This window comes from Somniosus microcephalus, chromosome 3 (assembly GCF_052327205.1).
Source record: "Somniosus microcephalus isolate GS21.2 chromosome 3, FLI_Smic_1.0, whole genome shotgun sequence".
Taxonomy (NCBI): Eukaryota; Metazoa; Chordata; class Chondrichthyes; order Squaliformes; family Somniosidae; genus Somniosus; species Somniosus microcephalus.
This window is the reverse complement of record NC_140989.1, coordinates 333,396,503-333,424,287: the sequence shown is the minus strand read 5'-3', so window position 1 is coordinate 333,424,287 and position 27,785 is coordinate 333,396,503. Positions and strand designations below refer to the sequence as shown.

At 46.8% G+C, this 27,785-nt stretch overlaps 1 protein-coding gene across 1 annotated transcript in view; it reads right to left on the bottom strand.

Annotated features, from left to right (window-relative positions):
- The window catches only part of LOC147122256 (MOB kinase activator 3C-like), a 97,694-nt gene that overhangs the window by 59,214 nt on the left and 10,695 nt on the right, over positions 1–27,785 (bottom strand). Inside the window, exon 3 of the mRNA XM_085983182.1 lies at positions 11,120–11,689. Coding sequence (XP_085839308.1) covers positions 11,120–11,537 — 418 coding nt within the window. The 5' untranslated portion in view covers positions 11,538–11,689. The remainder of the gene's footprint in view (positions 1–11,119; positions 11,690–27,785) is intronic.

Genomic DNA, 27,785 nt, shown 5'->3' with positions numbered 1-27,785 from the left:
GCTGGCCATTAGGGCTTTGAGGTCCCTTTGCCCATAATGTGAGGTGCACATGCAAGGATGAGGAGGACACTGGAAAGGGTACTCACCCTGACAATCCGAGTGAGGTCGTTAAACTTTTTCCGGCATTGGACACCAGTCCTGGGGACATCGCAGGTGGCTGTGACCCTCTGGGCGACATCCCTCCAGGCTTTCCTGTACACCCTGGTGGCAGGCTTCTTGCCACTATCCGGGAACAAGATATGGTGTCTCCTCTCCAAAGCCCTAACCAGCACCTTTAAATCATGGGCAGAGAAGCGCTGCGCTCGCTCACGGGCCCTCTGCATCCTTCCTGGCGCTATTTCTCTCCAGCAGCAGTGTTTAGGCCTAGCTGGAGGGCTGCAGTATCCAGGGCGTGGCAGCAGACGAACTCGACCCTTCCCCCTTTAAGAGCTGGCCGGCGCCAGGGTGTCTGCTGTCAATCAAGAAATGACCGCACCTGCGCTGCGCCCGGCCTCGGCGGTATCACTCTGCACCGCCGGCTTAGCGCCTAAAGATAGCCGTGCATCGCCAGTTTTAGCGCTCGAGCAAACTCCTTGGCCAAAGCTACTGAATATCGGCGAAGTGGCCTCCACTTTGCGCCGGGCGCAAACTTTAGCGGCCGCCCGACTTTACCGCCCCAAAAGTGGCTATACTGAATTTCTAGGCCATTATATCTAACTCCCTCGTCTAGATCATTAATATATATTGTGAATAGCTGGGGTCCTAGCACCGATCCCTGCAGTACCCCACTAGTCACTGCCTGCCACTCGGAAAAAGACACGTTTATTCCAATTTTTTGCTTCCTGTCTGCCAACCAGTTCTCTATCCAAGTCAGTACCTTGCCCCCAGTCCCTTGTGCTTTAACTTTACACGCTTGTTAAGTATGTGTATTGTATTGAACAATTAACACAAAGACTTAAACGTATAACTCAAACAGGTCTTTACTGGTTGGAGGTAGGGACTATACATAGGTCTTTACTTCATGCCCACAGGCGGGAACTGAGGGGGATCAGTACCCACAGTACTATTTATACCCCTATGGCCAGGAGTGGTACTGCGTATCACTACGCCCAACAAGTAGTGCAGTCCTGTCCATAGGTTCAAAGTAGCACACCTATTACATACACAACATTCCTCCCTTCCTAGCTTTACAGTCATCTCCCCATTTAACATAACGTAATAACATATATACATATATAACTTCAGGTTTACATAACAGAATAACATAGATACATAGATAACTTCATGTCAAAACAGATCACAGATTCAGTCTCTGCGGAAAACAGTTCACAGATTCAATCTCTGTGGTGTAGTCGGTTCACGTTGCTGGAGTGACTCATTCAATAGTCCTTCCATGGATTTAACAGTTTGAACTTCCGAACTGAATTGGCTCCGTTCGGAGGGACCACGTGTGTGATCTGGTAGAGGTGATAATGGTTCAGATGGGTCATCTTCTGTTTTTACTTTTCCTTTTCTGCTTCTTGGAGACTCTCTGGGCTCCATTGTCAGCTGCCACAGCTGCCAGCTGCATGCGCAGTTCCTCCTTCTCTTCCTCCTGTTTCCGTCGTAGAGCCAGCTTCTCCCGATGTTCCGTAGACTTTTGGTGCTCCTCCATGATTTCTGCACTTTGGGAGTCGAAGTTACAAGCTGGGCAGGACAGGACATCGTAATATTCGGTGTCGTCCTGAGCTAGACCAGTGAGAGGGTCGTCTATTTCCTCCATACCCAGCTGGACGTTAGCCAGCTCTTGTTCCAAATCCAGACATCTTTCCTGAAGAGACTTCTTCATGTGTACCTCTGCATCCAGCTTTTTCTGGGCTTTCAGCAAGTCGTTTACTAGTGACCTCATTTGTGATTTTAATACTTCAACTTCCTTTGGAGATTGATTGATCGGACTATGCAATCCCTCTACCGGAGCAGCTGTTTCAGCGGTCTGTTGTTCTACATTGACGTGAGTCAGCGTACTTTTGGCATCCAAGGGCTGCTCTGTTGCAGTCATCTCAGTCTGTGTTGCCACCTCAGCTCTTCCAATAACCTTTGAGAGCTCCGAACCCCTTTCGTTTGAATATTGAAGTTCATGTTCAAGTTTTTCCCATTTCAGAGTCCTGTCCTTCAGCATATGCAGGAGTTGGCTGACCGTTAACTCCTCTGACATCAGACGTTTTGTGTGCTCCTGCTCCATTTTCTCCATCAGCTGCTTCTGTTGTCTTTCCAGATTCTCCAACTCTATATCAAAGAACTCTTTCGTTGCATTCAACTCTTGCTCAAAACGGCGAAGCATTTGTTCTAATTGCTGTTGTAGTTTGAAATGGAGTTGAGTTCGAGCCCGGTGTCCCTCAGAAATGGGCACATCAGTAGACTTGCCAGACTCAGAATCCACAGTTAAACTATGTTGTTGTTGCTCAGTGGAATTCTGTGCTGAAACTTTGTCTTTTGCACCTGAGTTGGGCTTACCATCATCCGTTCCAGAGTCTGGGCCGACTATCTTCACCGAGTTCTCACTCGTTATTGTTTGTAGGAAATGCCAGTCCATATTCATTTTCCTAATCCACTCCCGTCCTAGTAGTGGAGGACCTCCTTCAGATATCACATATAAGTCCATTATTTGACTGTCTTCGCCCTTGTGGACCACTGCAACCTCTATTTTCCCGATGGGGTACACTCTTTGCCCCGTGTATGTTTTCAATATAATCCCCGTATCCTGTAGGGGAATATGTTGGAATAACTTTCTGTAATCTTTCTTATTTATGACCGTCAATGCCGATCCAGTGTCCAATTCCAGTTTTACTTGGACTCCTTCTATCTGAAGAGTGACCCAAATTGTCTGGAGGTCTGCACCCTTACCAGCGTTGAGTACTCTTAAGCTAGCCAGTTCATTACAGCTTAAGCTAGCCAGTTCATTACTGCTAGCGTCTGAATCGGACTCCTGTTCGGTCACCTTGTGTACCTTTGCGTATTTTCCTTGCGGTGACTTCTTGTTGCTGGTCTTCTTCCCTGACCTGCATACTCTAGCTATATGTCCAAGCCTACCACAAGTTCTACATTCTTGGTTTTTAAACCAACACTGGTTCTGATCATGCGTTGTCTTTCCACAACGATAACATTTGCCAGAACTCACACCCAATTTGTGTGCACTGAGCTCCGGTGACCGTAGCTGCATTACTGCCGTGCCTCTTGCTGCGGCTTCGTGTGCTGCTGCCATAGTGACCGCCTTCTCAAGCGTCAGCTCATTCTCCTCGAGCAGTCGCTTTTGTGTATCCTGTTTAAATAAACCACACACAAATTTGTCTCGAAGTGCCTCTGTCAGTCCCGTTCCAAACTGGCAATATTTCGCTAATTTACGCAATTCCAGCAAATAATCAGCATTGCTTTCATGCTGTAGCTGCCTTCTGTCATAAAATTTAAATCGTTCCGCTAGCATCAGCGGCGTGGGGTTTAGATGATCTTTCAGGACAGTAACAGTCTCATCGAACGTCTTATCCGCCGGTTCATCTGGTGATAACAGGTGTTTCAATTGCCCGTATGTCTTCGCACCCATTAAATTTAATAATGTTAGTGCTTTATCAGCCTCACGAATTTTATTGGCCTTACAATAATTTTTAACTCGTTCAACATATATGGCCCAATCTTCGATGTCACTATCAAAGTTGCTAATATTCCCGTGTTTAGGCATTGTAGTACTTTATCAGATTTGCAATTTCTCAGATTTTTTTTTTTTACTGTTATCCAAGATGGCGGCTTCCCGCTCTTGCCGTCGTCCTCCGCCCACAAAATGGCGGTTTTCCCGCTTCTGCCTTCTTTCCCAGCGGTTTTCCCGCGAAAAATGGCGGCTTTCCCGCGCTTCTCGCTCTCCCCGCCCACTTCAATGGCGGTTTTCCCGCGCTTCTCGTCGCTGACTTTCAGCCCGACTGCGGCTCTTATCTCCTGTGCGATCGCTGGTGCGCCGCCCGCCCGAAACGGTTCTCAGCCCTTATCACCGGTGCGATCGCTGGCCCGCTAAGCGCCTCCCGCTTGAAGCGGCTCCCGGCCTCTGGCTCACCCGCTCGGCGGCTCTTGCTCGCTCCCTCCCGGGCTCTGGCTTACCCGCTCGCGCCCTCCCGGGCTCTGGCTTACCCACGAGGTTATGGAGGCTTCAGGGTCCTAATGCCTGTCGCATCCAGTCGCTGGAAGCTGTCAGGATTTCTGCTGCCCTTCAGTTTTCAGTGGGGTGTTGAGGATTGGAACCTCTCTTCAACGTCCTGTCTTTGGATGAAGCCGCTGTGGAATAACTGCCGCAGGGTTCGAACCGACTCGTCGCCAGTGTTAAGTATGTGTATTGTATTGAACAATTAACACAAAGACTTAAACGTATAACTCAAACAGGTCTTTACTGGTTGGAGGTAGGGACTATACATAGGTCTTTACTTCATGCCCACAGGCGGGAACTGAGGGGGATCAGTACCCACAGTACTATTTATACCCCTATGGCCAGGAGTGGTACTGCGTATCACTACGCCCAACAAGTAGTGCAGTCCTGTCCATAGGTTCAAAGTAGCACACCTATTAAATAAACAACGCTAATCTCTTATGCGGGACCTTATCGAAAGCCTTCTGAAAGTCCAAATACACCACATCCACTTATCTATTCTACCAGTTACATCCTCAAAAAATTCCAGTAGATTAGTCAAGCACGATTTACCTTTTGTAATTCCATGTTGACTTTGCCCGATCCTGTCACTGTTTTCCAAGTGCTCTGCTACTACATCTTTTATAATGGACTCTAGCATTTTCCCCACTACCGATGTCAGGCTTACCGGTCTGTAATTCCCCATTTTCTCTCTTCCACCTTTTTTGAATAGTGGGGTAACATTAGCTACCATCCAATCCATGGGAACTGTTCCAGAGTCTATAAAATTTTGGAAGATGACCAGCAATGCATCTATTATTTCTAGGGCCACTTCCTTAAGTACCCTAGGATGTAGATTATCAGGCCCTGGGGATTTATCGGCCTTCAATCCCATCAATTTCCCTAACACCATTTCCCTACAAATACTGATTTCATTCAGTTCCTCCCTCTCATTAGACCCCATGTTCCCCGACATCTCTGGGAGGTTATTTGTGTCCTCCTTTGTGAAGACAGAACCAATGTATTTAATTGGTCTGCCATTTCTTTGTTCTCCATTATAAATTCCCCTGATTCTGACTGCAAGGAACCTACGCCTGACTTCACCAATCTTTTTCTCTTCACTTATCTATAGAAGCTTTTACAGGCAGTTTTTATGTTCCCTGCTAGCTTACTCTCATACTCTATTTTCCCCCTCTTAATTAATCCCTTTGTCCTCCTTTGCTGAATCCTAAACTGCTCCCAGTCCTCAGGTTTACTGCTTTTTCTGGCCAATTTATATGTCCTCTCCTTGGATCTTATGCTATCCCTAATTTCCCTTGTTAGCCACGGTTGAGTCACCTTTTTTGTTTTATTTTTATGCCAAGCAGGGATGAACAAATTCTGTAGTTCATCCATGCAATCTTTAAATGTTTGCCATTGCCTATCCACCGTTAATCCTTTAAGTAATGTTCCCCAATCCATCCTAGCCAACTCGCGCCTCAGACCATCGTAGTTTCCTTTATTTAAATTCAGGACCCTAGTCTCTGAGTCAAATACTTCACTCTCCATCTTAATGAAGAATTCTATCATATTATGATCGCTCCGCCCCAAGGGGCCTCGCACAACAAGATTGCTAATTAATCCTTTCTCATTACATAATACCCAGTCTAAGATGGCCTGATCTCTAGTTGGTTCCTCGACATATTGGTCCAGGAAACCATTCCGTATACACTCCAGGAATTCCTCCTCCACAGTGTTGTTACTAATTTGGTTAGCCCAATCTATATGTAGATTAAAGTCACCCATGATAACTGCTGTGCCCTTATTGCACGCGTCTCTAATTTCCCATTTAATGCCATCCTCAACCTTAGCATTACTGTTTGTGGGTCTGTATACAACTCCCACTAACGTTTTCTGCCCCTTGGTATTTCTCAGCTCTACCCATACAGATTCCACATCATCAGAGCTAATATCCTTCCTTACTATTGTGTTAATCTCCTCTTTAACCAGCAATGCTACCCCACCTCCTTCTCCTTTTTGCCTGTCCTTCCTGAATATTGAATACCCATGGATGTTGAGTTCCCAGCCTTGGTCAACCTGGAGCCATGTTTCCATAGTCCCAGTCATATCATATCATATCCGTTTACATCTATTTGCGCAGCTAATTCATCCACCTTACTACGAATGCTCCTCGCATTAAGACACAATGCCTTCGGCTAGTTTTTTTAACACTCTTAGACCTTTTAGAATTATTTACTGTGGCCATGTTTGATTTAAACCCTTGATTTCTCTGACTGCCACTTTTGCTTTTCTCCTTCCTGTCTTTTGCTTCTATCCTTGTTTCCCTTTCCCCTGTCTCCCTACACAGGTTCCCAAGCCTCTGCCATTTTAGTTTAAACCCTCCTCAACAGCACTAGCAAACACTCCCCCAAGGACATCGGTCCCGGTCCTGCCCAGGTGGAAACCGTCCAGTTTGTACTTGTCCCACGTCCCCCGAACCGGTTCCAATGTCCCAGGAATTTGAATCCCTCCCTCTTGCACCATTCCTCTAGCTACGTATTCATCTGAAATATCCTTCTATTTCTACTCTGACTAGCACGTGGCTCTGGTAGCAATCCTAAGATTACTATCTTTGAGGTCCTATTTTTTAATTTACCTCCCATCTCCCTATATTCAGTTTTTAGGACCTCATCCCGGTTTTTACCTATATCGTTGGTACCTATATGCACCACGACAACTGGCTGTTCACCTTCCCCCCGCAGAATGCCCTGCAGCCGCTCTGAGACATCCTTGACCCTTGCACGAGGGAGGCAACATACCATCCTGGAGTCTCGTTTGCGGCCGCAGAAATGCCTATCTATTCCCTTTACAATAGAATCCCCTATTACTATAGCTCTCCCAATCTTTTTCCTCCCGCCCTGTGCAGCAGAACCGCCCACGGTGCCAGGAAGTTGGCTGCTGCTGCCTTCTCCCGATAAGCCATCTCCCTCAACAATATCCAAAGCGGTATATCTGTTTGAGAGGGGGGATGGCCACAGGGGACCCCCGCACTACCTGCTTGCGCCTACTACTCTGCCTGGAATTCACCCATTCTCTTCCTGCCTGTGCAGCCTTTACCTGCGGTGTGACCAACTGATTAAACGTGATATCCATGATGTCCTCAGCATCGCGAATGCTGCAGTATGTATCCATTCGCAGCTCCAGTGCTGCAATGTGGCCTGCCAGTAGCTGCAGCGTGGTCTGCCAGTAGCTGCAGCTGGATACACTTCCCGCACACATGGTCGTCAGGGACACAGGAAGTGTCCCTGATTTCCCACATAGTGCAGGAGGAGCATGCCACGGGGCCGAGCTATCCTGCCATGACTTACCATTTAATTCATTCAAATTAAATTAAATCAAATAAATACCACTAATTACACTACAATTAAATGATATACTCAAGGGCCCTTGTTTCCTAGCACTCCCCGCTACACAACAGAGACCTTAGCAACTATAAACCACAAAAATTAAGACCTTTTAAACTTTATAAACTATTAACCTTAACTGTCAAACTATAGACTAGTATAAATACTCACCTGTCCGTACTCACCCAATCAGCTGCTCCCCTGCGCCGGCGTCACTTTCTGTACTGTGACGTCACTCTCGAATTCTGCCGCCGCTCCCTCGCAGGTCCGCCGCTCCCACTGCTGCCGCAAAGTTACGGTGACCATTCGGGAAACCCCCTTGGAATTCACCCCATACAGTTAATAAGCTGCATCTATTTGCACTACAGTTCACCTAAATAATGCCAGCAAAGAATATGGACCTAACACTGTTGAAAGATTAAATATACAATGTTGTGGGTAGCATTCGGAACCACAAGTACTTACTACTGGTTATATGGGAATTATAATATTTATGAATAATTCAATGCTTCAGTATTCATCTAATAGATCAGAGCAGATACATTTGGCTAATGTAAAAGTAAAAAAAAACCTTTTTAATGCTTCTTCTCTGCGACACAGGTGTCTGTATTTTAGAAACTGACTGTGCAGCTTCCTTTTCTTTTAAGTCCCTAATTTTAACTTGTTGGAGAAGAAAAAAAAAGCAACAGTAATGTACAGTTTGCATGGCAGCAGTTAAGAGTTTAGAGCCATAATGGCAGTAACTCGTGCTGGGTTAATGATAAGTACCACAAAGACGTGGGATAAACTTAGATAAGAATAATGGCTTGGAAATTCTTGGGGTCCCGCTTTGCCGGCACAGGTGCTTTGCAGCAGACCACCCCACACCCCCTCCCCCGTCCCCCCACCGCCCCCCTCCCAGCACCCATCCTTGCCCAAGACAGGGATGGGGGTCATTTACATAGCCAGGGCGTGCCGTCAGCAGCTGCGAGGGGGCAGCAGTGGCGTCCACCCCAGCGTGGGCCAATCTGCTCTGGTAAGCCGGAGCAGAGTCCTTCAGAGGCCCATTAACTTTTTGGATCAGTGAGAAGCTTTTGAACAGTCTCAGAAGAGGACCAGTTCATAAAAACAAAGAAAAAAACAGGTTGGGCGAGAGCTTTTACTCTCCTTCCAAAATGTAATCCCTTGCCTGATGCTCCCAAAGTGGCCAATTAAGACTCAAGATTACACTCACAAAAAGGTACAGATTTCCTGCTGGTCAACATTAACACTTTGCTCCTAAAACAGCAAAGTTTAAAAAGCAAAACAAAGGCCATTCAGGCCGTCTAGCTGCACCTTCAATGAAACATGTTCAATTTGTATCATTAAGGGTTCCCTCTAATTTATTTAATTTGCCTGAGGAAAGTGAGTAACTCCAGTTGGGTTCAAGTACTGGATGTAATTTAATTCCTCTTTGAAATCAGAAGGATGAACCACCTACGAAATTACAGATGTAATTTTCTGTCACACAAACAATTTGTCTTAAATCTCAGTGACAAAATAATTAATGTGCGGTTGGCATAGCTTTATAAATCTACTTAACAGAGGAAATCTTCAGCACATTGTGTAATAAAATAATTAGGCACTTGAAATGGCTCCTGCCAACCCCCATTACTGGAATGCCATCACTTAAAGAATCATTTCAGAAAGGATATGCAAAACAAACTAGATCTCAGGGTGAGCTCACTGTGGTGGATTTTAACTGAAAACCACTTTGTTTGAAGGGCAGGTTCATCTAGTATGCAAACAAGGAAAAAGAATTAAGAACTGCTGTACCCAATACAATGCCAATACACTATACAAAAGACTGATAGGATGCAGCAATTGTATTCTCGTCCACACCATCACTTTAAGTTGACAGTCTTAGAAGAGCTAAGCAAAGAACAAGCATTGCATCACAGAAAGGGGAAAACATGATGCAAGTTCATTTGAAGTATGAGTCGCTTCAAGCTTCTCACACACACACACACACGCACACACTCTCTCACACACACTCACTCTCACACACACACGCACACGTGCACACGCGCGCGCACGCACGCACACACGCACGCACACACTCACACACACACACTCTCACACACACACTCTCACACACACACTCTCACACACACACACCTCTTTGCCAAAGTTCATAGTTGTAATGGCCGATACCGGGGCGGGGGTAGGACACCAGCCCATTTTCTGAGCCAGGCAATGCCACGTCAATCAGACAAAATGGATCACAAAGGGCACCCCAAGTAAGCAAAATGCAATTTGGAATATTATACTTCACGTACTCAAGGCCTCATTGGTTGCCTATTGGCCGTGTGGCTCCAATTAAACAATGTCGATGATTTTCATTTCTCTGTTGACAACTATGAATTTAATCAACTACGAGGAAAAATTCTTAGCAAAAATAGTGTTCTGGCCATTTAAAAGATTCGCTTACATACACTTTAAAAATCTTGTGATAGTGATCAATTCTGGAATTCTCAACAGCTGGGGTGTCACGTCGCCAAAGAAAATGACTACAATCTGCTTCAGCAACCAAGTTCCCTGATCTCTCAGCACCATGAACACAAAGTCACCAAATTCTAAACCATTATTTTTTCAGTTTTCTGAATTCATTGATAAATATCAGTGCCATACAACTGTTTAAACAGTACAATAAAGCAGCATATTGATCATACTCTTTTTTAAGAACACTCGACCTATATTTCTGATGTCAATGCATTGTATTCTCATAATCAACTCAACCGTGACTGTAGGAATCATCACTGCTGCAGGAGCCAACTGTTTCATTCTGCCACACTGCCATGTCCATATTGGTCTCCCCAGCCTCGGCCATTATCCAATCCGGACAGTTTACTTTGGGGTTGCTGCTGGCTGCATGACACTGGTTCACCAAACGTCAACAGTGAGAGAGCTGGCAACACAGCAGAATAAAATCAGCTTACAAACTTATCTCGCCTGCATCTAGTCTATACTGCAGCATCTCCTTACTATTTCATTCCCTGTGCCTCTTTAGTCTTGATAAAGGGTTTTGATTCGAAACGTTGACTCTAATTTCTCTCCACGAATGTTGCCTGGCCTGCTGAGTTTTTCCAGCATTTTCTGTTGTTATTCCTTACTATGAGTGGCTTGGCTGGAGCATTATACACACAATTTCATTGATAAAAAAGTGCTATGATGCTCAACTGGAAAACGAAGGGTGATGGATGTTCTTCAGATAAACAGGTCAGGTGGAGGTGGGCATAATGGCAGTTTTGCATAATTTTCTCTGATCAGTCTTTGTCATTGTTCGATTTAGAAGTAAGAATTACGTATGGAACAAGCAAAGGCAATTTAGGTAACAGGCCTATTTGTCTAAGAAACAAATTCACAAATAAAGTCTCAGAATTATTTAAACTCCTGAATAACCACAGGTAAAACGTCCACGTTGCCCATAGCATATACAAGTGAAAATCTAAAATATTAATCTCATACTGGAATCCATATTATTCACCCTGACTGCACTCCACAGACGATTCTACCAGCACAAGTGTAAAGCTTATAACCACCTTTAATCTCTTCACTCACAAATTCATATTACTGTATCTATCAGAAATCTTACCAACTCTAGTGGGGAAGTTCTCCTCATTATTGATCAGGGCCTCAATCCAGTCCATGAGCAAATTCATATACTGTGGAGCAGTCACTTTGGTTGGCCTCTTATACTTGTGCTCGTCCTGCCACCTGTATTCATATTTCAGCCCGCCCGACATGATGGGACAGCTCCTTTCGGTGCAAAACTCACAAATGGTACCATAGATGAGGTTGATGCGGTTGAAGAAATCTACTGTGTTGACTGCAATCCAATCATTGAAGTTTTCCCCTGCAGGAAGCTGAACTACAGTCTTGAGATCAACGCCAGATTTAAGCGAGGCCTGCGCTTTCTTATACAGCTCGAAGCGTTGGGTTCCAGGCTCAAACCTCTTCCGGGGTCGAAAAGTCCTGTCTTTACTAAAGACTTGCTTCAGGCAAAGGGCCATCTTTCAAAAGGGACAGAGAGGACACTGTCTCTCCTTTAAACAAGATTCAATATAAAAAAAAGTATTTTTCTTGATTCAGTTGATTGTATTAAAGAACTTCAGATATCTCAATCAGTTCGCTCTCCGCAACGTGCTGCAGCAATCGGAGTTTTCTGTAAGAGAGAGGAAGCTTTTTTTATTCATCAATAAGACAGGTTCCAGTAATTTTATCAAGATACCTGATCTGAGTGGCACTCCGCCTCACATTAAAGCTCCCACTGTAATCCTAAAGTAAAAGTAAAAATATTAAATTCTATAAAAGGCTCTTCTTGAAAAAGAACATTCATTTCTCATTGTCTATTATGTGAATGTGGCAGCCTGCTATTTTGACTGTATAAACTAGACAATCTCCCGTGGTGTTTCTGGGAGATGCTACAGTGTAGTCGACAGGTAAACTGGGATTAGAGGCTGAGCAATAATTGAACCAGAGCATGCAGATGTAATTCAGTCCCCATTTTAAATTCATACAGGCTGTCCTTATTTTTATATAATACTTCCAAGTTTGTATTATTATTTATAGTTAAACTCAAGGAAAACTTATGGCAATTTGGGAAGCAGAGCCAAGTTGGTTGGAGCAGAGGAGTTTCTCTGCAGAACAGGCCGAGGAGCTGGGATACACAAAACTGAGGTGTGACACAGCTGGAGGGGAGGGTATACGTACAGTGTGACAAGTTTACATAAGCAGTTTCCAATATAAATGTAGACATAGGAATTGGTCATGGAAAAGTTGACAGGAAATATGTGCGGACATCATGGCCCAGATTTTCCGGGGCCTATGACGCGTATGCGGTCTTAAGTGTCCCGCAAGTTCCAGGTTTCCGCATGTGATACGCATATGCGAAAACCCGGAACTTGCGATCTGTCAAGATTCTGCTTGACAGATCGTACGAAGCCGCAGGAAATGGATATTCGCTGGCGCAGATTTGGGCTATTTGCCTAAGTACTGCCTGGCGAATGTCCACGAAACCCTTATGCCTGGTAAAAGCAGACATAAGGCCTTCTTTTGCCAGCGTAAGGGCTTAAATAAATATTAAAATAAATTTTTTAAAATGATTTAAACATTCAAAAACCTTTAAAATTAGTTTAGGTTATTTTTGGCCCCTTGAAAAATGTTTACAATTTATTTTTCAAAAAATTACATTTTTGTTTTAAGTGTTTAATTAAATTGTATTTTAATTGATTTTGAACATGTGATAATTTATTTTTATTTCAGCGCTGTGAAAGTGTGTTTTTTAGGGGATTCCTATTATGCTTACGGGGATTCCCATATGCAAATGGGAATCCCCCTTTTTGATTGGTTGGGCCGGCCCACGTGATGCCAGGGTACACTTGCGAACTGCATGCGCCCCTGGGATACATGGGCCTTTATGCAGGTGTACGCCTGCAGCCCCAGGACCGCAAGAGTCTTCGAAGGTGTAGTGTCCGAGGATCAATAATACTCAGACTGCAGGAGAACAATAAAACAGGTATTTACTGAACATAGAGTAATTCAAGACTGACGTACAGAAGCCTGCTATGGCTTTATATACAGGGGTGGTCACTGCCGGTACTGCAGTATAGAATCAGTTCTTCTCTTAAAGGCACATACACAACAATTCCTCCCCTTTTAGATAAACAGTACATAACATTCATTTAACAATTAAATAATAACTAATTACAATTACAATTTTCTCTGTACTATATACATCAACTGAAATAATCATTTATAAGTTCAGTCTTTGAGGAGGCTTCCTGATCCTGTCTGGATAGCGCCTTTCTCGAGTATCCTGTTCTTGCGGCGGAGTTGATTCTGGTTCATTGTCATTGGTTGGTTCATCAGCTTCCAATACCACTGCTTCTGAGGTAGACGCAATCTGTACTTCGGGCTCATTACCAGGTGCACCTGCTCGTGGTATGGGTTTGGCTTGTTCCTGTGACTCTAGAATCTGGTCAGCATGGCGTCTCACGATGCTCTCTCCAACGTCCACTGTGTACATTAGTGGTCCCTGCTGTGTGCATATCGTTCCTGGCTGCCATTTTTCTGTTCGGTAGTCGCGGGCCAAGACTGGTTGCCCTATCTTGAAGCTCCTGGTTGGCTTCTCATTTATGTGCTGGAATTGCTTATCCTCAACATCTCGTCTTATGTTTGGTTTGAGCAAATCCAGGCGACAACTTAGCCTTCGGTTGAAGAACATTATGGCTGGAGCTTGGTTGGTGACTGCATGTGTTGCATTCCGGTAAGCAAACAAGAAATTATCCACCTTGTGTTGTAGTGGTATGTCGTCATTATGCATTGCCTTTATTGCCTTTTTAAAGGTCTGAACAAACCTCTCAGCCAATCCATTTGTGGCTGGATGATATGGGGCAGATGTGTAATGCTTCACCCCATTATTCCTCAGAAACCTCCGGAAATCCTCGGACACAAACTGTGGCCCATTGTCGGAGCAAATCTGTTCTGGCAAGCCATTCCTGGCGAAGATGGTCCGTAGGACTGCAATAGTTTTCTCCGTGGTGGTGGAGGACATTTTGATGACCTCTGGCCATTTCGAATGGGCGTCCACAGCGATTAGGAACATTGAGTCCATAAATGGACCAGCAAAATCAATGTGTACCCATTGCCATGGAGATGAGGGCCACTCCCATGGATGTAGCGGGGCCTGTGGTGGAGCGTTTTGGACCTTCTGGCATCCTGTGCATCTCTTGGTCATATCCTCGATTTCTTTATCGATTCCCGGCCACCACACAAACGCCCTTCTTTGGGTTAAAAATGGAGACCAGGGGCTGATGATCAGTCAGTAGGGTGAATTTCTGCCCGTGCAGATAGTGATTGAACTTCTTCACCCCCCACACCAGGCTGAGGGCCTCCCTGAAAATCTGGGCGTAGTTACGCTCGGCTGAGGTTAATGAGCGCGACGCAAAGGCTATTGGCCTCTCTGAACCGTCAAGGAATTTGTGTGACAGCACCGCTCCGATGCCATAGGGAGACGCATCACATGTTAACCGAAATTGGTAGTGTTGGATTGTAGTGGGCCAATACTTCTTTTGAAGTGATTAGGCATTTACATTTCTGAAAGGCACGCTTACACTCATCCCTCCATTTCCACGTTACTCCAGTTTGCAGCAGGGCGTTCAGTGGGTGCAGAATTGTAGATAAATTCGGCAAGAACTTATGGTAGTAATTCATCAACCCGAGGAATGAGCTCAGTTGCGACACATTTTCCGGTGCTGGAGCCTTGACTACAGCCTCAATCTTGTCCGGCGACTTATGCAACCCTTCCTCATCAATCATGTGGCCACAATACGAGATTTGTCTCCTGAAGAACTCGCATTTGGGGCGGTTGGCTCGTAGCCCATATTCCTGTAATCTCGTGAGCACCTGCTCCAGGTTGGCAAGGTGTTCACTGTCATTTTCGCCCGTAACCAGGATGTCGTCCAAATAACACTGGGTCCCCGGGATCCCTTGCAGGACTTGTTCCATTGCCCTCTGCCAAATAGCCGGGGCTGATGCTACCCCGAATACCTGTCGATTGTACTGGTAAAGGCCTGTGTGAGTGTTTATCGTGAGGTATTTCCTAGATGCTTCTTCCACCTCCATTTGTAGATACGCTTGGGCCAGATCAATCTTTGTAAAGCGTTTCCCTCCAGATAGTGAGGCAAAAATATCTTCTCTCCGTGGAAGTGGATATTGTACTGTGTGCAGGACTGGGTTCACAGTTACCTTGAAGTCCCCACAGATGCAAACCTTCTTCGGTTCCCCAGGCGTGCTGCTCAATGATTTCTTCATTACAGGAACGATGGGTGTGGCCCACTCGCTCCAGTCCACCTTGGACAGCACACCCGAACGCTCCAGACTCTCCAGCTCTGCTTCAACGGCTGGGCGGATCGCGTAAGGTGCCGGTCTGGCCTTAAAAAATTTTGGGTTTGCGTTATCTTCGATTTTTATCGTTGCCGTTACTCCTTTTAGAGTCCCAAGTCCTTGTTGGAACACCTCTTTCGCGTCAGTTAGAATCTTTGACAGTCATCCAGGTGTGACATCATCATCCTTTTTATCAGTCACAGTTAGCGCCTGAATGGAATGCCAATCCAATTGTATTTTTCGGATCCATTCACGTCCCAATAATGGTGGTCCTCCATCTGGTAGTATATATAGATACAGTTTCTGTGTTTCCTTGCCGTTGTATTCAACTGGCACCCTTATTTTTCCTCTGGGGTAGACTTTTTGCCCCGTGTATGTCTTCAATAGAATGGACGTGTCCTTCAAGGGTATGTGTGGGAATAGCCGCTCATAGTCTCGTCGATTCATGACAGTTAGGGCTGTATTCTTGTGGTTTCTGTTGTATTTCCGCAGCTCCCCGTGCTGCTGCTTCGTAGGATACTGCCATGCTGAAAGCCTGTTCTAGCTTCAGGTCCTTTTCCGAAAGTAGTCGTTTCTGGGTTCCTTCACTCTGGAGCCCGCAGACAAACTTATCCCGTAAGGTGTCTGCCAGTCCTGCTCCGAACTGGCAGTGCTTCGATAACTTGCGTAGTTCCGTAAGATAGTCAGCATTGCTCTCATCTTTGTGCTGGTTTCTTTTATGGAACTTGAATCTTTCTGCTATCAGCAGCGGTATAGGGTTTAGGTGTTCCTGTAAGATATTAACAATCTCTTCAAAACTTTTCTCCATTGGTTTAGCTGGGGTAATTAAATTCCGCAATAGGCCGTACGTTCTCGCGCTCATCAAATTTAATAATACCGACGCCTTCTTTCCATCGGCCACCTCATTTGCCTCGCAGTACACTTCAATTCTTTCCACATACGTGGTCCAGTCTTCTACCTCGTTGTCGAAAGCAGTGATACTGCCACTCTTCGACATCTTGGGTGATTTAAAATGGCACCTCCCGCGCTTTTCCTTCTTCCCCAATGGAATAAAATGGCGCCTCCCGCGCTTTTCCTTCTTCACCTTGCTGCCACGCTGCTCCTAGCGTTCTACAGGGTAATGGCGGCGACCCGCGGCTTCGGCGCGTCTCACTTTTCCTTCCCCGCATTCTATCCTCTCCACGCTGCCCTGTTCTTGAGCACTGACCGCGCCCTGTGCGCTCCACCCTCTCTCTCTCTCTTCCTCCCGACAATGCTGCACGGCCCCTTTGCAGAGCCGCTCGATCGAGCCCGAGCCCGCCGCAGTCCGGAAGGGTCAGCGCACTACCTGCTACCAGCACGACTTGCTGGAACACCTCGACTGGGGAGCCAGGCCCAGCTCTCCACAGCCTCCCCTGCAACTCTCCGATGGATTCCTGGGCGGTTGCCCGCGGTCGACGCCCGCCGTTCTGACTTCGACCTCCAAGAAGCTTCTCTTCAGGGAAAAGATCCCCGTGAGGTGATGCAGTGCTGCAGGTGAGTTCAAACCTGCCCGTCGCCAGTGTAGTGTCCGAGGATCAATAATACTCAGACTGCAGGAGAACAATAAAACAGGTATTTACTGAACAGAGAGTAATTCAAGACTGACGTACAGAAGCCTGCTATGGCTTTATATACAGGGGTGGTCACTGCCGGTACTGCAGTATAGAATCAGTTCTTCTCTTAAAGGCACATACACAACAGAAGGTACAGAGGCACCAGGTAGGTGCGGAGTTTACTTGCAGTTCGGAGGCATTCGCCCGCGGGCAGCCTCCGAACCACACTTTCCAGCCCATGAATAATTGATGAGTGGGGGAGGAATAAGAGAAAAGGAAAACAATTTTAAGAGACTGTTTGACCTAACTCCATGATTTCATCCTCAGTAATAAACCACGTCAACAGTTCACAATAGACCAGTTTCTAGCAGGGAACCTGTGAGTGATTCTGTATTCAGTAGGAGAAATAAGAATATCAAAAGCATGGCTGGCCCCAGAGGATGATAATGAATACAAGATACATGCCAATCCAGAAAGCTCACAAAAGCCAACCAATTGCGTCAAAAAAAATGAAAACTCACAAAGTAACCCTGAATATGAGTCAGTTACATATGAAAAACAAGAAATTACTCTGAAAGTGCAGTGGCACATGGCCATCTAAATTAAACTGTAGGTATACCTAACATTTCTGCACTTTAATCGGTGGAAAACAAGAAGTATATGAATGCCTGATGGGAATACTGTAGTGTATGTCAGAACTACTTTTTACAGCTCCTGTATACTGTAGTACCGGCAGTGACCACACCGGTATAAGAGCTGTGCGCATGCCTCTGTACCCCAGTCTAGAGATGACCCTCCTCCAGTAAAGACCTGTTATTTGTTATGTACAACATCCGTGTAATTATTTATCCACTGAACCACGGATCCAACAGTGGCGACGAGTGTTGATGCGAATCTACCTGCAATATTAAACAAAAAAAACAACAACAAAAAAGTCGAGTCCAGGAACACGGGCGTCGACCGCGAGCAACCGCCCAGCAGTCAGGCAGAGATCCAACTTCACTGGGGAGGCTGTGGAGAGCCGGGCTTGGTTCCCCAGCCACAACGAGCAGTGAGAGACCGACGACAGGTCCAGAGCAGACCCTTCCCGAGCAGCGGCGGCTGGAGCCGACCGACGGCAGAGAGAGAGAGAGCCGGGCAGCGTCGACGGGGTAAGAAAAAGGGTGAAGAGAGCAGGGCGCAGCCGGGGGTTGATCACCGAGCGGCGTCGGGGAAAAATACTGCAAACCGGAGAGAGAGAGGGTAAGAAACAGCCGGGTTCTAGATGGAGCGGCGTCGACAAATATCAAGAGAAGAACGCGCAGAGCACAGCCAGGGATCACGGGCTCATCAGGGTCCGCGGGGCGAAGCAAGGGGAGACGCCATTGAGCCACAGAGAAGAAGGAAGAGCGCGGAAGACGCCATTTTGCGAAGCTGCAGCGGAGAAGACGGGCGAGCGCGGGAAGGAAGGAAAGCGCGGGAGACGCCATTTTGTGCCAGCGGAGAAGAAGGGGAAGCGCAGGAGGCGCCATTGGTGATAGTTAACGCACAACCAAGGATGCCGAAGAGTGGCAGTATCTCTACGTTCGACAGTGAAGTCGAAGATTGGGCGACATATGTGGAACGTATTGAGGTGTACTGCAGGGTGAATGAAGTGCCAGATGCTAATAAAGCACTGGTTCTGTTAAATTCCATGGGTGCAAAAACTTATGGGTTACTGCGAAATCTAATAACCCCAGAGAAGCCGGTAAACAAGAACTTTGAAAGCATAGTAGAAATCCTACAGGACCACTTAAACCCCACACCGCTGCTGATAGCAGAACGATTTAAGTTCCACAAAAGGAACCAAAACAAAGACGAAAGCAATGCTGAGTACCTAACGGAACTGCGCAAGCTATCGAAATACTGCCAGTTTGGAGCGGGACTAGCAGACACGTTAAGGGACAAGTTTGTGTGTGGGCTACAAAGTGAAGGAACCCAGAAATGGCTTCTATCAGAAAAGGACCCGACGCTGGACAAAGCTTTCAGTATGGCAGCATCACACGAAGCAGCCGCAAGGGGCGCTGCAGAGATACAATGGAGACCGCAAGAATATGGCACCAACGAAATGACCTATGGAACAGGGAAGTGCTATCGCTGCGGCAGAACAACACATGACCAGAAAGATTGTTGGTTCAAGGACCAAGTGTGCAGACAGTGTGGGAAAGCAGGACACATAGCAAGAGTCTGCAGGTCTGGGAAGAAAACCAACAGTAAGAAATCTCCACAGGAGAAGTACAAAAAGGTACACCAGGTGATGGACAGTGGTTCAGACGAACAGAAAAGTGACACAGACTCCGGAAGCAAGGAGCTGGGTTGTCTGAAACTACATAATGTAACCGAAATGGAGGATCACCAGACTATCTGGGTTACACTCAAGATAGACGGAGTCCAAGTGGAAATGGAATTGGACACAGGGTCAGCTCTAACAGTCATAAATCAAAGAGACTACAAGCGGCTATTTTCACACATACCCTTGAAAGCTACAGAGATTGTCTTGAAGACGTATACGGGGCAAAAAGTCTACCCCAAAGGAAAAATAAGGGTGAAAGTGACATATAAAGTTCAGGAAATACCTAAAATGGATATATATGTATTGCCAAATGGAGGACCACCACTGCTAGGACGTGAATGGATCCGGAAGATACATTTAGATTGGCATTCCATACAGGCACTGAAGGTGGAGGCCAAAAAGGATGACGACGTCACACCTGGACAACTGTCAAAAATGCTAACTGACGCAAAAGAAGTGTTCCAGGAGGGACTAGGAACGCTAAAAGGAATAACAGCAACAATTAAAATAGAGGATAATGCAAGCCCAAAGTTTCTGAAGGCCAGACCAGTGCCTTATGCGATCAGACCAGTGGTTGAAGCAGAGCTGGAAGGGTTGGAACGTTCAGGAGTACTGTCCAAAGTGGACTGGAGCGAGTGGGCTACACCCATCGTTCCTGTAATGAAGAGGTCGTTGAGTAATACGCCTGGGGAACCAAAGAAGGTCCGCACCTGTGGGGATTTTAAGGTGACAGTGAACCCAGTCCTTCACACGGTGCAATATCCGCTTCCACGAATTGAGGATATTTTCGCCTCGCTATCTGGTGGTAAACGCTTCACCAAAATTGATCTAGCCCAGGCGTACTTGCAAATGGAGGTAGAAGAAGCTTCGAAACATTACCTTACGATCAACACCCATAAAGGTCTCTATCAATACAACCGGCTGATGTTTGGAGTAGCCTCGGCTCCGGCTATCTGGCAAAGGGCGATGGATCAGGTCCTGCAAGGGATTCCAGGGACCCAGTGTTATTTGGACGACATCTTGGTCACGGGCGAAAATGACGGTGATCACCTCGCTAACTTGGAGAAGGTGCTCGCCAGACTAAAGGAATATGGGCTACGAGCTAATCGCCACAAGTGCGAGTTTTTCCAGAAAAAGATCGCGTATTGCGGCCACGTCATCGATGAAGAGGGGTTACATAAGTCCCCTGACAAGATAGAGGCAGTAGTCAAGGCTCCAGCACCGGAAAATGTGTCACAACTGAGGTCGTTCCTCGGGCTGGTAAACTATTACCACAAGTTCTTACCAAATTTGTCTACGGTATTACACCCGCTGAACACCCTACTGCAAACAGGGGTACCATGGAAGTGGGATGACAAACGTAGACGAGCTTTCCAGAAGTGTAAAGAATTGATCACATCAAAAGAAGTGTTGGCCCATTTCAACCCAGCACTACCAATTCGTTTGGCATGTGATGCATCACCCTACGGCATTGGAGCGGTGCTGTCGCACAAATTCCCAGACGGGTTGGAGAGGCCAGTAGCCTTTGCGTCTCGGTCACTAACCTCAGCCGAGCGCAACTACGCCCAGATTGACAGGGAGGCCCTCAGCCTAGTATGGGGAGTAAAAAAATTCAACCACTATCTGCATGGACAGAAGTTCACCTTGCTGACTGACCACCAACCACTTGTCTCCATCTTTAATCCTAAGAAGGGCATGCCAGTAATGACTGCACAGCGGTTACAAAGATGGTCCCTGTTTCTAGGGGCGAATCAATATGAAATAGAATATAAAGGCATGAGACAGCATGGGAACGCTGATGGGCTATTGCGCCTGCCACTGCCTACTGTGGAGGAAGCACCAGCAGTGGACCCTTTCGAGATATTTTATTCGTCGATAATTGAACGATTGCCAGTAACAAATGCGGATATAGAGGAGACCCGCAATGATCTGACGCTGTCACGGGTATATGAATTGACGGTGAGGGGATGGCCAACACATGGCGACTCACTGTTGCCAGCATTCTCATCCAGAAGAGAACAGCTGTCAGTATGCCAGGGGACAGTGATGTGTGGATCCAGAGTGGTGATTGCACCCAAGTTGAGGGAGAGAGTGCTAAATGAGCTACATGAAGGTCATCTGGGGGGAGTGAAAATGAAAAGCCTAGCTAGGACTTATGTGTGGTGGCCGGGAATCGATCAACAAATCGAAGACCTAACTAAGAGCTGCTTAGGATGCCAGAAGGTCCAAAATGCACCACCACATGCCCCTCTACACCCATGGGAATGGCCCTCCTCTCCATGGCAACGGGTGCACATTGATTTCGCTGGTCCATTCATGGACTCAATGTTCTTAATAGCAGTGGATGCTCATTCAAAGTGGCCTGAGGTGATAAAGATGTCTTCAACCACTACAGAGAAAACGATTGCAGTCCTATGGACCATATTTGCCAGAAACGGGTTGCCAGAGCAGATTTGCTCTGATAATGGACCACAGTTTGTGTCCGACGAGTTCCAAAAATTCATGAAAAGGAATGGGGTAAGGCATTACACATCCGCCCCGTATCATCCAGCCACCAATGGATTGGTTGAGAGGTTCGTACAAACCTTTAAGAAGGCGATAAAGGCCATGTGAGACGAGGAAATTCCACTACAGCATAAGATGGACGATTTCTTATTAGCCTACCGAAATGCGACACATGCAGTTACCAACGAGACCCTGGCCATGATGTTCTTTAACCGAAGGTTGAGATCTCGTCTGGACTTGCTCAGACCGAATGTGCGAAGAAATGTTGAGGACAAACAATTCCAGCACATCAACGAGAAGCCGACAAGGAGCTTCAATGTAGGGCAACCAGCCTTGGCCCGTCACTATCGAACAGAGAAGTGGCAACCCGGAATGATATGTACAAGGCAGGGGCCATTAATGTATACAGTGGATGGCGGGGAGAACATTGTGAGACTCCACGTCAATCAGATCTTAGCATCACAGGAATGCGTCAACCCCATGTCTCGAGTACCTGGGGATGAACCCGACATACCGGTAGTATCTACTTCAGACCCAGTAGCAGTGGAACCCGATGAACTACCCGATGAAAGGGGCTCAGAATCGCCTCTGCACCAAGAACAAGAACCTCCGGAAAGGCGCTATCCCGAAAGGGTCAGGAAGCCGCCCCAAAGACTGAATCTATAAATGGACTTTTGTTATTGAATGTACATGTAAAAATGTAATTGTTATTTGAATATTAAGGGGGTATTATTAATCTAAAAAGGGAGGAATTGTAGTGTATGTGCTTTAAGTCAGAACTACTTTTTACAGCTCCTGTATACTGTAGTACCGGCAGTGACCACACCGGTATATAAGCTGTGCGCATGCCTCTGTACCCCAGTCTAGAGATGACCCTCCTCCAGTAAAGACCTGTTATTTGTTATGTACAGCATCCGTGCAATTATTTATCCACTGAACCACGGATCTAACAAATACAAGTGCTGAAGGCACAAGATTTATCCACTGGGGGAGGGCTACCCCCAAGAGAATTTAGATTTTGATTTTTGAAACCTTATTTGGCGCATATTCCAATACTTTGAATCCACATGAACACTGACATTGCATTTTTCCCATTTAAGAGACATTTGCTGAATTTTACTGAAATCTATCGAGTCATTTGGGAATTCATTCTTTTTCTTTGGCCTAGAAATTCAGTGGGGTGCCAAGCTCGCCTGGGCGCCGGAATTACCGCTGCAATCGGAGCTGTTGCGCCCGCCGGAAATTCAGTTTGAGCGCCCCAAGAGGGACGCGGGGCGCTGCTCGAGTCGCCCCGCGTCCCTCTTGGGGCGCTCAAACTGAATATCATAGCGCCACGGCGCGCTGCAGTACTGCAGGCCTTCCTCCCCTTCTTAAGGGGGAGGGGCCTGCACCAGCGCGATGACCGATCGCGAGTGCCGGCAAAAGAGCCCGGCGCCGAGGAGAAGTGCCGGGATCTCGGGACACAGCCGGCACTGCCTGGGGGGGGGGGGGGGGAAATCAGGAGGCCGGGGACGGAGGTGCTGGCGGGCGGCCACCGAAAAAAATGGCCGCCCCGCACCTCCACCTTAATTTGCGCCACTACCACCACAGGTAGGCCCCGTGAACCAGGCACGATTTGCGACCGGCGTTACAGAGGCGGGCGCGACCAAATATCGCGATCGGGGTGGTAGCGGGGCGCTGCGCACACCGATGACGTCATCAGTGGCTGCGCAGCGCTACAGTCTAACACCGCCATTAGCGCCCTGCTAAATATCGCGGGAGGCGTTGCCAGTGGCACTAAAGCCACTGACTGCCCTCTTTAGGCGCTAACTGGTGGCGTAGCCCACCGAATTTCTAGGCCGATATGTTTTAAAATGTCTTTTTCCCAGTAACAGCAGATATTGGGAGAAAAAAAGTACTAATTTTCTTCTTTTTAAAAAAAAATGCAAAACACCATCTTGCTAGGGAACATGTTCCATAGATTGACCTCTCACTCACTGAAATATTGCTTCCGCATATTAGTTTTGAATTGATCTCCTTTCAAATGCAGACCGTGTCCAATGTTCCCTGTAATTTTTTTGGTGCGCGGTCCCTTTATCTGGCTGCATGGCCCATTCAAATTTTGCACGAGTGGTTTTTACAATGCAAAAGCGGGACCTCACGGACACTACACATCCGCACGGCCAGGCTGCTTCGAGGGAACATCGGCCGTGTCCTCAGGTTTGACTGTTCTGGACAAGGTGAAACAGCTCGTCATGGTCTACATTATTTAGTTCCTTTTGAATCCTAAAAACAGCAATCACATCACCTCTGAATCTTCTCTTTTCCAGTGAGAACATGCCTAATTTATAAAAGCGCTCCTCATAATCCAAACCCTCCATCCCCCTCAATCATTCTGGTTGCTCTCTTTTGTAACATTTCAATAGCTCCAAATTTGTATAGAGGTGACCAGAACTGTACACAGTTGCGCCAATGAGTTAAGTGGCAGGACTACCTCACTATTTCGGCTCAATGTGAAACTTTGAATACATCCCCGATTCCCAACGTTTGATTTGCTTCACTCACTGCCGCTGAGCATTGTTGCAACAGCTTCAATTTATTGTCAATCAGGACCCCCCAGGTCTCTTTCATTTTCCGTGCACATTGTTTTCTTTCCAATTAAGTAATAGTCCCTTCCTGGATTTTTTCTGCCCCACAATAAATGGTCAGCATTAAGTTTAGAATTGTACATATTCCTTCCAAATATGAATATCCCTCCCATCCCCTTCATGGCGACCAATAGTGCATTTCTTGAAAGGAGATGTCCAAGGTAATGCTCTCTGTTGTGTCCGTCAGTAGTAAGACACAAGACTGCAGGAGAACGGTACAACAGATGTTTACTCAACGTGGCTCACTCTGGAACTGAACTGTACAGATTACTACTCAGTGCTATATACAGGTGTGGTCACTGCCGGTACTACAGTATACATGAGCTGTAAAAAGTAGCTCCCCCCCTTAAAGGTATATACATTACAATTCCTCCCCTTTTAGGATTAACAGTACCATAACACTCATTTAACAATTAAATATCAAACTAATTACAATTAACACTTTTAACATACAACGTTAGCTGAAAATAGTCCATTTATATATTCAGTCTTTGGGGAGGCTTCCTGATCCTTTCTGGATAGCGCCTGTCCCGAGTGTCTCGCTCTTGGTGCGGAGGCGATTCTGGCACCTTGTCGTCGGTTGGGTCATCAGCTTCCGATGCTACTGTTTCTGGGGTAGATGCGACCTGTACGTCGGGTTCCTCACCAGGTACGTATGGGCGAGGCATGGGGTTGACTTGTTCCTGTGACTCTAGCATCTGGTCAGCATGGCGTCTCACGATGTTCTCCCCAACGTCCACTGTGTACATTAGTGGGCCCTGCCGTGTGCATATCGTTCCTGGCTGCCATTTTTCTGTTCGGTAGTCGCGGGCCAAGACTGGTTGCCCTACATTGAAGCTCCTTGTTGGCTTCTCATGGATGTGCTGGAATTGCTTACTCTCAACATCTCTTCGTACGTTTGGTCTGAGCAAATCCAGGCGAGATCTTAACCTTCGGTTAAAGAACATCATGGCCGGGGCCTGGTTGGTGACTGCATGTGTCGCATTCCGGTAGGCGAACAGGAAATTGTCCACCTTATGCTGCAGCGGAATGTTGTCATTGTACATAGCCTTTATTGCCTTCTTAAAGATTTGTACGAACCTCTCAGTTAATCCATTTGTGGCTGGATGATACGGGGCGGATGTGTAATGCCTTACCCCATTCTTCTGCATAAACCTCCGGAACTCTTCGGACACAAACTGTGGTCTTTTATCGGAGCAAATCTGTTCTGGCAAGCCGTTCCTGGCAAAAATGGTCCATAGGACTGCAATAGTTTTCTCCGTGGTGGTGGAGGACATTTTGATCACCTCAGGCCATTTTGAGTGCGCATCCACGGCTATTAAAAACATTGAGTCCATGAATGGACCAGCAAAATCAATATGCACCCGTTGCCATGGAGATGAGGGCCACTCCCATGGGTGTAGAGGGGCATGTGGTGGTACATTTTGGACTTTCTGGCATCCTGAGCAGCTCTTGGTCAGGTCCTCGATTTGTTTATCGATTCCCGGCCACCACACATAAGCCCTGGCAAGGCTTTTCATTTTTACCCCTCCCAGATGACCCTCATGAAGCTCATTGAGCACTCTATCCCTTAACTTTGGTGGAATTACCACTCGGGATCCACACATCAAGGTCCCCGGCACACTGACAGCTGTTCTCTTCTTGTCGCGAATGCTGGCAACAGTGAGTCGCCATGTGCTGGCCATCCCTTCACCGTCAAATCATATACTCGAGACAGTGTCGGGTCATTTCGGGTCTCCTTTTCTATACAAGCGTTAGTTACCGGTAGGTATTCAACTATAGTCGAATGAAATATTTCGACAGGATCCACTGCTGGTGCTTCCTCCGCAGTAGGCAGTGGCAGGCGTGATAGCCCATCAGCATTTCCATGCTGTTTCGTGCCCTTATATTCAATCTCATAGTGGTGTGCCCCTAGAAAGAGTGACCATCTTTGTAGTCGTTGCGCAGTCATCACCGGAACGCCCTTCTTCGGATTAAAAATGGAGACAAGAGGCTGGTGGTCAGTCAGCAAGGTGAATTTCTGCCCGTGCAGATAGTGATTGAACTTTTTCACTCCCCACACTAGGCTGAGGGCCTCCCTGTCAATCTGGGCGTAGTTACGCTCGGCTGAGGTTAGTGATTGTGACGCAAAGGCTATTGGCCTCTCTGAGCCGTCCGAGAATTTGTGCGACAGCACCGCTCCAATGCCGTAGGGTGACGCATCACACGCCAACCGAATTGGTAGTGCTGGGTTGAAATGGGCCAATACCTCTTTCGATGTGATTAGTGTTTTGCTCTTCTGGAAAGCTCGTTTACATTCGTCACTCCACTTCCATGGCACTCCAGTTTGCAGTAGGGTGTTCAGTGGGTGTAGTATTGTAGACAAATTTGGCAAGAACTTATGGTAGTAATTTACCAGCCCGAGGAACGACCTCAGTTGTGACACGTTTTCCGGTGCTGGAGCCTTGACTACTGCCTCAATCTTTTCTGGGGACTTATGTAACCCCTCTTTATCGATAACGTGGCCACAATACGAGATCTGTTTTTTTAAAAACTCGCATTTGGGGTGGTTAGCTCGGAGCCCATATTCCTTCAATCTAGTGAGCACCTGCTCCAGGTTGGCGAGGTGATCACTGTCATTTTCACCCGTGACCAGGATGTCGTCCAAATAACACTGGGTCCCTGGGATCCCTTGCAGGACTTGTTCCATTGCCCTTTGCCAAATAGCCGGAGCTGATGCTACCCCGAATACCAGCCAGTTGTATTGGTAGAGACCTTTATGGGTGTTGATTGTGAGGTATTTTTTTGATGCTTCTTCTACCCCCATTTGCAGATACGCCTGGGCCAGAACAATCTTAGTGAAGCGTTTCCCTCCAGATAGCAAGGCGAAAATATCTTCAATCCGCGGAAGTGGATATTGTACGGTGTGAAGGACTGGGTTCACTGTTACCTTAAAGTCCCCACAGATGCGAACCTTCCTTGGTTCCCCAGGCGTGCTGCTCAATGACTTTTTCATCACAGGGACGATGGGTGTAGCCCACTCGCTCCAGTCTACCTTGGACAGTACTCCTGAACGTTCCAAACTCTCCAGCTCTGCTTCGACGGCTGGGCGGATCGCATAAGGTACCGGTCTGGCCTTAAAAAATTTTGGGCTTGCGTTTTCTTCGATTTTAATTGTTGCTGTCATGCCTTTTAGTGTTCCAAGTCCTTGCTGGAGCACTTCTTGCACGTCGGTTAGGATCTTTGACAGTCGCCCAGGTGTGACGTCGTCATCCTTTTTGGCAGCCACAGTCAGTGCTTGTATGGAATGCCAATCCAGCTGTATTTTCCGGATTCATTCACGTCCCAGTAATGGTGGTCCTCCATCTTGCAATGCAT